We start from the raw sequence: 10956 nt of genomic DNA on the forward strand, positions 1-10956 counted from the left end.
CATCCTCTGTTTATGTGAGGGGGTATAAAAGCAGCAGTCTGGTCGGGAGCTCGCGGAATTCTTCTCTTATTGCGCAAATCTTCGCGGACAGACGCACGGAGATGTCGGGCACTTCGCGCGCACAGCTGTGTTTCCTCCTGTTGAGCGTCACGGCTCTCCGGGGACACGCGCGCTTTCTGGACATACAGGTGAGATATTCACACCTGCTCACCTCACACACGCACACAATCATTCGAGTACTTCGATATCTTTATATTTAACTTTTGATGTATCTATTGTGAGCTCTGTGTGTGTTTATTAGTGTTTTGGCTTTAACAGTCATTGTATAGCCTACAATATATCCTAATGTTGGTATGTTATAACAATGTAATGATGATACGTGCAGCTTTTATTGTATCGTTTGTGAGCATATGCACTGCAAAATGTGTTTGTCAGGAAACTTAAAACATTTTAATGAAAAGACATTTAAAAATAAAAAAAGTAATTCCGATCAAGCAGAAATAGATCGACTGCAAGTGCAATAGTGCACAGCATTTTAATATGTGTGATTAAATAGGCTATAGCCTATGTTTTTGTATGCAATTTGTATAGGCTAATGTTTTATTTCTATATAATGTGCAAAGTTTTATGAAACTTTAAGAGCATTTAAGCTCTTTTGAACCTCTTTTGAACTCAAGGAGTCCTAAAATCCTTATTTTCTTGCGCAATACTGGTTGAAATATTGTTTATTTTGACGCCTTTTTCTAATTCCAGTCATTCCCATGTCCTGTTTTTTTGTTGTTTTATCAGGATAACGAGATCAGCCCGGAAGGATTGTTATCTCTGCTCAGCTCTGAACTAAAGCGAGAGTTACCAGAGGAGTTTGTGTACCGCCGAGCGCTCAGTGAGTGACAACAGAAACCTCTGGGATTTCATTTGCCAAAAGACACGCGTCATGGATAATAAATGAATGATTTATATAGTGATGTTGACTTCATATGTATATTAATAAGTCGTTTTTATGGCACTATGGCACAATTTAATATTTAAAGAGTGCTTATTCATCACTTATACTATGTATATTTTCTGGTTTTTCACCTTTTCTTGTCTCGATCTTCCTCCGTTTCTCTCAGGATGTCTGGACATGGTGGCCGTAGAGGGTCAATTTACATTCACAGCAGAACGTCCACAGTTAAACTGCGCCGTGTTTTTCATCGGCGAGCCCAGTGACATCATTAGCATCGAGTATGATTCGGTCAACATCGACTGCAGAGGAGGGGATTTCATAAAGGTCAGATGTTCTTACATCCTTGATGTTTACAAAAAGTCATTTAATAGTATTACAGTAACTTATTTTGTTCTAAACTTGGACAAAAACAGCTGGTGTGTTTGTGTAAATCTCTACCTGCATGTTCAAGCTGTTAATGTACACTAAGCCAGGTTAAGTCAGGCTACAAAAGATCACGTGTCATGTCATTTTAAGCCAGGTCATACAATAACAAGCATGTTTACAATTCTCTAACATATTCAACTCTTTAAAAAAAAAACTGAATTAAAAATCCAGTTAAGCAAAAGTCATTCCAGACTAATTTCGGCATATATTCTGAACACAACTAAACTAGCTTTCATAGACTGTGCAAGATTGATGTCAAATGAATGTAGTTTAATAGGACTGAAAAACCCACATGGGATATTGTTGAAGTTAATGTACTGAATTAATGAGGAAATTTAAGATAATTTATTAGCACTGAAACAAAACTGGTGTGAACTCTACTGACCTGAAACAGGCAGGGTGAACTGAAGGGAATTATGTGAACTGAACCTGACCTGAACTAAATAGACTTCAACACAGTTAACGTGAAGTACACTGAAAAAAAAATGGTGTAAGATGTACTTTGAAAGAATTTTCACTTAGAAATTGCTCAAAAATGGCAAGTAACACATTGAATTTAACATGAAATTTTGAAGTAGAAAGACTTGAATAGTATTTTCTTGTAAAACGTACTCTAATAATCTTTATAACTTAGAAAAATCATTTACAGTACAATGGTGTTAAATGCAACCTTTTTGTCTTTAAGGTATTTGATGGCTGGGTGATGAAGGGCGAGAAGTTTCCCAGCACACAGGACCATCCTCTTCCTCTGTACGAGCGTTACTCTGATTACTGCGAGACTGGAGTGACTCGACCAATCGTACGGTCGTCTCAGAATGTCGCCATGCTGTTCTTCAGACTCCACCAATCAGGGAGCAGCTTCACAGTAACATTCCGCAAACTCATCAATCCTTGATGTATCTATTGTGAGCTCTGTGTGTGTTTATTAGTGTTTTGGCTTTAACAGTCATTGTATAGCCTACAATATATCCTAATGTTGGTATGTTATAACAATGTAATGATGATACGTGCAGCTTTTATTGTATCGTTTGTGAGCATATGCACTGCAAAATGTGTTTGTCAGGAAACTTAAAACATTTTAATGAAAAGACATTTAAAAATAAAAAAAGTAATTCCGATCAAGCAGAAATAGATCGACTGCAAGTGCAATAGTGCACAGCATTTTAATATGTGTGATTAAATAGGCTATAGCCTATGTTTTTGTATGCAATTTGTATAGGCTAATGTTTTATTTCTATATAATGTGCAAAGTTTTATGAAACTTTAAGAGCATTTAAGCTCTTTTGAACCTCTTTTGAACTCAAGGAGTCCTAAAATCCTTATTTTCTTGCGCAATACTGGTTGAAATATTGTTTATTTTGACGCCTTTTTCTAATTCCAGTCATTCCCATGTCCTGTTTTTTTGTTGTTTTATCAGGATAACGAGATCAGCCCGGAAGGATTGTTATCTCTGCTCAGCTCTGAACTAAAGCGAGAGTTACCAGAGGAGTTTGTGTACCGCCGAGCGCTCAGTGAGTGACAACAGAAACCTCTGGGATTTCATTTGCCAAAAGACACGCGTCATGGATAATAAATGAATGATTTATATAGTGATGTTGACTTCATATGTATATTAATAAGTCGTTTTTATGGCACTATGGCACAATTTAATATTTAAAGAGTGCTTATTCATCACTTATACTATGTATATTTTCTGGTTTTTCACCTTTTCTTGTCTCGATCTTCCTCCGTTTCTCTCAGGATGTCTGGACATGGTGGCCGTAGAGGGTCAATTTACATTCACAGCAGAACGTCCACAGTTAAACTGCGCCGTGTTTTTCATCGGCGAGCCCAGTGACATCATTAGCATCGAGTATGATTCGGTCAACATCGACTGCAGAGGAGGGGATTTCATAAAGGTCAGATGTTCTTACATCCTTGATGTTTACAAAAAGTCATTTAATAGTATTACAGTAACTTATTTTGTTCTAAACTTGGACAAAAACAGCTGGTGTGTTTGTGTAAATCTCTACCTGCATGTTCAAGCTGTTAATGTACACTAAGCCAGGTTAAGTCAGGCTACAAAAGATCACGTGTCATGTCATTTTAAGCCAGGTCATACAATAACAAGCATGTTTACAATTCTCTAACATATTCAACTCTTTAAAAAAAAAACTGAATTAAAAATCCAGTTAAGCAAAAGTCATTCCAGACTAATTTCGGCATATATTCTGAACACAACTAAACTAGCTTTCATAGACTGTGCAAGATTGATGTCAAATGAATGTAGTTTAATAGGACTGAAAAACCCACATGGGATATTGTTGAAGTTAATGTACTGAATTAATGAGGAAATTTAAGATAATTTATTAGCACTGAAACAAAACTGGTGTGAACTCTACTGACCTGAAACAGGCAGGGTGAACTGAAGGGAATTATGTGAACTGAACCTGACCTGAACTAAATAGACTTCAACACAGTTAACGTGAAGTACACTGAAAAAAAAATGGTGTAAGATGTACTTTGAAAGAATTTTCACTTAGAAATTGCTCAAAAATGGCAAGTAACACATTGAATTTAACATGAAATTTTGAAGTAGAAAGACTTGAATAGTATTTTCTTGTAAAACGTACTCTAATAATCTTTATAACTTAGAAAAATCATTTACAGTACAATGGTGTTAAATGCAACCTTTTTGTCTTTAAGGTATTTGATGGCTGGGTGATGAAGGGCGAGAAGTTTCCCAGCACACAGGACCATCCTCTTCCTCTGTACGAGCGTTACTCTGATTACTGCGAGACTGGAGTGACTCGACCAATCGTACGGTCGTCTCAGAATGTCGCCATGCTGTTCTTCAGACTCCACCAATCAGGGAGCAGCTTCACAGTAACATTCCGCAAACTCATCAATCCGTTCCGTAAGTGCACAGAAATACAAAAATGACACTGGAAATTATGCATTTATCGTTTCAAATTTTGCCTTTCAGCAGTACTGATGATCTTGAAAACTAATGTCACTAATGTCCAGAAGGTTCAGAGCACTTTAGAGGAATGACATATGGCTCACACAGAAGCCACACTTGAAGCTTAACATGCAAGATGCTGATGGTTAACCATCTGTCTCTCTCTCTTTCTCTCTCTCTTTTTGTAGCCTGTAATGTTGTATCTCAGACCCCAGAGGGCAGTTTCACCATGATCATTCCACAGCAGCACAGGAACTGCAGTTTTTCCATCATCTATCCAGTGGAGATCCAGATTGGAGAGCTCAGTCTCGGCCAACACAATGATCTCAAGGTGAGCATTGCCAGTCAAGAAATTTAGCATTTACACAAACCAGCCTTCCCAATAAATAAATAAAATAAAATAATAAATTTTACTTAAAACATTTTATTGACAAATTCCACTATTTCAAAGTGTTTATATGTTTATAAAATGATCTCAAGGGGACACAAATCTGATTTCTGATCAAGTAACAGTATTTACACAAACCAGCCTTCCAAAAAAAGAAATTAAAAAATAAAATAAAATACATTTTTTATTTTATTTTATTTTATTTTTTAATTTATTTTTTTGGAAGGCTGGTTTGTGTAAATACTGTTACTTGACCATAAATCAGATTTGTGTCCTTCTAAAAAAATAAAATAAAAATTAATTAATACATTTTATTTACAATTTCATTATTTTAAATTGTTTATAAGGTTAAAGTACAGCTGAGTTTTGGCCAAAATTCTCACGTTGAGCAAAAATCTGATTTCTTGTCAAGAAATGTAGTATTTACAAAACAAAATAAAATAAAATAAAATATTATTCATATATTAATATTATTCACAATTTTCGTTATAAGTCTTTCTGTGGTTAACTTGAAGCTGGGTGTGAGTAAAATAGAGTGGTTGTTTATTTAATAATCTTTGAATTGAGTCAAGCTAATTTGATATCATTAAAAATATATAGTTGATATAAAGACACTGATAAATTATAATGACTTTGAGACTTCTGGTTTATTCATATAGCGGTCCATTCTCGGCTGTGCCGGTTCTGGAGACTTTGTCGAGCTTCTGGGTGGAAACGGCATGGACACGTCCAAGATGTTCCCTATGGCAGATCTCTGTTACTCCTTTAATGGACCAGGTGAGCATTCCTACGTTATCTGTAGCAGCAATTGTGCTGAGCAATTTAGTGTGCAAAGAATCTCATAAACCTCTCCATATCTCTCTTCCCATCAGCTCAAATGAAGGTTGGCTGTGATAACACTGTGGTCAGAATGGTGTCGAGCGGGAAGTTTGTAAACCGAGTTAGTTTCCAATATCGGCTACTGGGCCACCAAGAGCTTCAGCAGATGAAGGGCAACAGCGTTGAAGACGTGTGTTTAAGAGCATAAGACCCTCTCTGTTCCCTGCTCTTGTTCAGGGGGATGCCAAACTTAGTTGAGTTTGAGCCTTTGTATATTTTCCTTATTAAAAAAATATTTATTTTTTGCCTCATCTTTTCATTTGACACTTCTGTTCTTTTTAATATCATAAACTTGTAAGATCTGTGGCTGATGTTAAATAAAATATGTACTTGTGTTGGTGCACATCACCGTTTTGTTCAGCATGTTTCATTTTGAAGCACCCAAATAAAAACTGGAATCTAAAGAGCGCTACTGCACAAGTATTTCAATCCAGTATGTACGACAAATGTAATTGTCTTTATTTATTTATCTGTATTAAAGAATTTTTGTAATAAAATCAGTAAACATGAGCAAAGCGAACTCTGGCTATGGTAATTTCTAATCTTACACCAGAAAACACTGACATTTGTTCTAATCTACTCATTTTATTTAAGGTGAAGCAAACTAGTTCTGTCATAAATTAATTGGTGAACTGTCATTAAAGGAATAGTTCACCTAAAAATGAAAAATTGTTCAAAATGTACTCACCCTCAGGTTATCCAAGATGTAGATGAGTTTGTTTCTTCATCAAAACAGATTTGGAGAAATTTAGCATTGCATCACTTGCTCATCACCAGTGGATCCTCTGCTGTGAATGGGTGCCGTCAGAATGAGAGTCCAAACAGTTGATAAAAACATCACAATAATCCACAAATAATCCACACCACTCCAGTCCATCCATTAACATCGTGTGAACTGAAAAGCTTTGTTTATAAGAAATGAATCCATCAAGGCATTTTTAATTTCAAACCATCGCTTTCTGCTAAAATACAAGAATTTTGGGGTGAACTATTTGCTTTTAGCCGGAACTTACTGTGCAAAAGGTAAATATAAACAAATTGCTTTATATATAATGGATTTGTAATGCTTATTGTTTAGTTGCACCATTAAAACAAATAAAAGTGTGAATTTTCTCAGCATCTAATTATCTCACAGTATGTATTTTTTATACAATGTCAGCAGTCATCATGTGCTAAAAAGCAATGATTGCTTGAGAATATCAACCTGAATTAAGAACGGCAAGTAAAATGTCAAAGCACTCTAGGATACTTATTAAATAAGTGACTTTTCTATGATTGTCTGTATTGAGCCATCAAGAAAAAAAAATCTAAATTTAAAAACCCCAAAGTTTTGAATAACATCCAGACTCTAATGACAAGACAAGATACACGACTATCAATTTAATGAGCTCTAGTCAGTTGGACCTCTTCATGAAAACTGCTGACCTGAATCCAATAGACTAATATACTACTTTTAAATCAACAGATCGATTCATGTTTTATCGCCACACTCTCGTACTGCAGATGCTCGTCATCATCGCTGACAACCTGCTCACATCATGACTGCAGAGGAGTTGGGCTTTGCCTTATCCTGTCAAATCTGTCCTATGATGGAGGACGATGTTCAGACACGTCTTTCTTTTGCATGCACCAGGCATCACCAAGGTCCCCTCAACATCTTGACCGTCCCTCAACATGACGTAGGAACTAAAAGAAGTGATTGTGCTTAAAGGAATAGTTCACTCAAAATCATCATTAAATACCTCATACCACTTTTTAACACTATGTTATGGTAGTAGTTTAGTGTAAATGTATGTGTGGTAATATATGAAGTATTTACCATAAATAATTTTATTTTTGCGCCAGATAAATAATGTACAGATCCCAAAGACACATAAAAAATGGTCCTACACTCTTGATAAATACAACTACCCATAATGCACTGCAGCATGAACAGCTAATAAGAAGTAGCCTATAGATTGTGATGCTACAGTATTCAACAAGAAAAAACATGTTTTCGTAACAGTCGCAAATAGCTATTTTTTCAAAATAAGTAACTACTCCGAGGACTTTTCCCATTTACCCCGGGTTATCTTTGTTCTATATCCCACTTTTAACCCACACTTGCAATTTAGAAGCGGGGTTGGCAACGCTTTTTACTCTGGGTTATGAAAGCGCAGCAGGGTTAGCAGCGATTTTGTAGTGTTAAGCCTGCATTGCGGTGTCAAAATTGTACGTTAGATGCTAAGCAAAATCAATCGCATGCCTCATAATCACAGTCACAGTGATTCTGCTACGGATTTGCAATCACGTGATTCTGATGACGTGCAAAATGCAGCTGGAGAGCAGGAAGTGATTTTTCTCCATAGGAATCACAGCAGAAACTCAAAATGCCTGCATGTGTTTTTGCGTTGTTTAGGGATGCTCAAATCGGTCAAACCGAGAAAACACAAGGAGCTTTTATCGTGTATGAAAATGTGTTGTTCGTAAGGGAGGAAAGGCAAGAAATTGACTGAAAAACGCAGGAAAAAGTGACTTGTAAACCTGCGTCTGCGGTCGGGAGGAGCCGAGTCGGATAATGCTTGTTTAATATAAGATATAATAATATATTAAGATATTAATAAAAAAATATATAAATAGATACAGGGTGACACAGTCAGAATTCACTCAATGCTAAACGCCACATGTAGACACAATGCAAATAAGATATTATTTGCAGTTCAGAGAGCTTCATTGATTATAATGGAACATTGTGAGATTGCGATAAATTGAAGTGATTGACAGCTTTTTAGTGATTATATGGAAGCGCTAGGCTATTTGCTCACTTTCTAGGATATAATCTGCTAGTGATTCGGCTAGTGACTGTGATTCCTATGGAGAAAAATCACTTCCTGCCCTCCAGCTGCATTTCGTGCCACAGCAATGAAGTCATGTGCAAACAACCTATTGTATCCACGTTAATTTTCCCACAAGAGTGGGCGCAGCCATTTGTAAATTCAATGTGTCTGGCTTCCGGTGTCATTCGTTTCCAACTATTTTTAGCTGTAAAAAAACAGCTTGTTTTGCTGCTTGATATTGCAACCTGGTGTGTCTTACCATATTATTTTAATGTATTCTTAATTATGAACACACCGGTATGTGGTGCAGTTTTACCATTTACTGCACGTTGTTATTCTTCTCTTTATTTCCCGCCCTTACGAAAATTAATCACGATTTTATTGTAGTAAAAGTGCAGTAACCATGTTTTTTTGGTGTATTGATTACCATTCGTATAACCACAGTTTTACTTCACATACCATGGTTAAACTATGGTTAATGTAGTAAAACCATGGTTAATTTGTGGTTACTATGGTTTTAATAGTAACCATAGTTTGTTTGGTTTTATTTGTGGTAAAACCATGGTTAATTTTCGTAAGGGCTATAGCGGCTAATGAACCGGACATCTCGCACATTCACAGAAAACGGCTTACTTCCACGTTGTGAATAGGAGTGAAGAAGAAACTGTTAATTCTTACCTTCACAGTCCACCGAGGTCTATTCAGGAAAAACTTGATAGTACAGCTGGCAATAATACGTTATTGGCCACTGCTAGAGCTGTATGTAAACAGGTCACGTGTTGCGTTCGTCCAATCACTGACACTGACACCGTCAGTGTTTGCTAATGTAAGTGTAAAATGCTAGATTATGAATACACAGGATTAAAGGGTAAATTCACCCAAAAATGAAAATTAGCCTGTGTTTTACTCACCCTCGAGGCATCCTAGGTGTATCTTCTTTCAGACGAATCCAATCGGAGTTATATTAAAAATTGTTCTGGCTCTTCCAAGCGTTATCATTGCAGTGGGGGTGTTTCTCTTTAACAGTACAAAACACGTTTAATAAAGCGCGCACATCCGTTCGTCACTAATCACGCAACGCCGACATCCTACGTCATCCGCTGGAACGGTTTCCACGTATGACAGATAGCAGAAGTGATAAAAAAGTGTTTATTACATTTGAAATATGGATATTTTTCTTACAAAAATGCATGGATTCGCTACAGGAGGCCTTTATTCACCCCTCGGAGCCGTGTGAGGCACGTTTTATTATGGATGTGCACGCTTTATTTAACGTGTTTTGGACTGTTGAACAGAAACCCCCACCCACTGCAATAGGGTATATATCAAACATCACCTGACCAAACCCGGAAAACAGGTCTCATTGCTTCCGCTTGTCGGAGAACGTGTTAACAGCCGTATTAAATAATAGCGATATCTATGGACTTTTAAGATAATCAGTTAAACTAGCTAGCTGTTTTTATTGTTGACGTTTTACTCAATTTTTATATCTAAATGTGAAAAGAATAAAAATAAAAAAAACTTTTAGATATCAGTCCGCATATGTGATGGACATCAGTTATGATCATCATTGGTATCTACTTTGAAGGCATCTTGAGTAAAACTGCTTCATATTTATGCATATGCAAAACGCTTGAACCGGAAGCGACGAGACCCGGTTAACAGAATACGGAAGTCTGTTGCGCATAACCCCTATGATAGAGCTTAGAAGTGCCAGGACAATTTTTAATATAACTCCAATTGGATTTGTCTGAAAGAGGAACGTCATATAGGCTACACCTTGGATGGCTTGAGGGTGAGTAAATAACCGGCTAATTTTCATTTTTGGGTGAACTAACCCTTTAATTGTTAAACCTGAGTAAATTATGAGAAGTGTGAAATGTGAAGCAAAATAACCCAGGATTTTTTTTTTTTTTACCCGCGGTTTAGAATGACCCAGGGTTAACTAGTTGAAATGTGAAAAGCTCTAGGGCGATTTTGTGGTCACATTTACTACTGTTGGCAATTTTTCGCGGGCAAAATGTTATTTTGAAATAATGTGCACTCATGAATCATAATAAGACAAGAAACATGTATCTGCATGAAGAAAGTAAAGACATCTAGATAAAAATCAAACCAAGAATCTCATTTCACAACAAAAACAGCTGTAGGTTTATTTAGTGTAAATTGTGTGAAACATTCGGACAGAATATTTTATGAATGAAATGTGTGTGTGTGAAACTACAACTACGACTCTTATTGCGTCTCTGTGGGATTTGATGAGACGGGTCGCCTCACGCTTGATTAAAGGTTGGCGCTCACATTATCCCGGTCGGAACCACGCGCTCCAGAGAGAGTTTAGCAGAATAATTGATAACGAACTGAGAATCCCAGCAGGACACGCAAAGAGGTAAGCACAGCTGCGCCAGTCCCCTACTGCGCACATCAACGCAGAAATCAGCAAACGGTGGAAATTACACCACCACTGCCACACGTGGGACTGTTAGGGAGAATGAGCAAGAGAGAAAGACGAAAAAAGAGGGGGGGAGAGAGAGCGAAATTGAGATTGAGGGAGAGAGTT

At 36.9% G+C, this 10956-nt stretch overlaps 1 protein-coding gene across 1 annotated transcript; it reads left to right on the forward strand.

The window, feature by feature from the left end:
- The first annotated feature begins 60 nt into the window (after nucleotides 1–60).
- On the forward strand, nucleotides 61–6092 carry LOC107720923 (corticotropin-releasing factor-binding protein-like). Its single transcript, XM_016528754.1, has 7 exons — nucleotides 61–188; nucleotides 790–883; nucleotides 1113–1270; nucleotides 4058–4268; nucleotides 4502–4644; nucleotides 5361–5478; nucleotides 5574–6092. Exons 1-7 carry the CDS (start codon nucleotides 102–104, stop codon nucleotides 5726–5728), a joined length of 966 nt encoding a protein of 321 aa, XP_016384240.1. The 5' UTR covers nucleotides 61–101; the 3' UTR covers nucleotides 5729–6092.
- The last annotated feature ends 4864 nt before the right edge of the window (nucleotides 6093–10956 follow it).

The sequence above is a fragment of the Sinocyclocheilus rhinocerous genome, unplaced genomic scaffold (genome assembly GCF_001515625.1).
Source record: "Sinocyclocheilus rhinocerous isolate Xijiao unplaced genomic scaffold, SAMN03320098_v1.1 scaffold751, whole genome shotgun sequence".
Lineage (NCBI taxonomy): Eukaryota > Metazoa > Chordata > Actinopteri > Cypriniformes > Cyprinidae > Sinocyclocheilus > Sinocyclocheilus rhinocerous.

Bases quoted from the DNA above. Each gene is read 5' to 3' on its own strand.
- LOC107720923 (XM_016528754.1), top strand. From the start codon at position 102: ATGTCGGGCACTTCGCGCGCACAGCTGTGTTTCCTCCTGTTGAGCGTC. The intron at 1,271-4,057 runs GTCAGATGTTCT...TTTGTCTTTAAG, and splicing joins GAGGAGGGGATTTCATAAAG to GTATTTGATGGCTGGGTGAT. The intron at 4,269-4,501 runs GTAAGTGCACAG...CTCTTTTTGTAG, and splicing joins CAAACTCATCAATCCGTTCC to CCTGTAATGTTGTATCTCAG.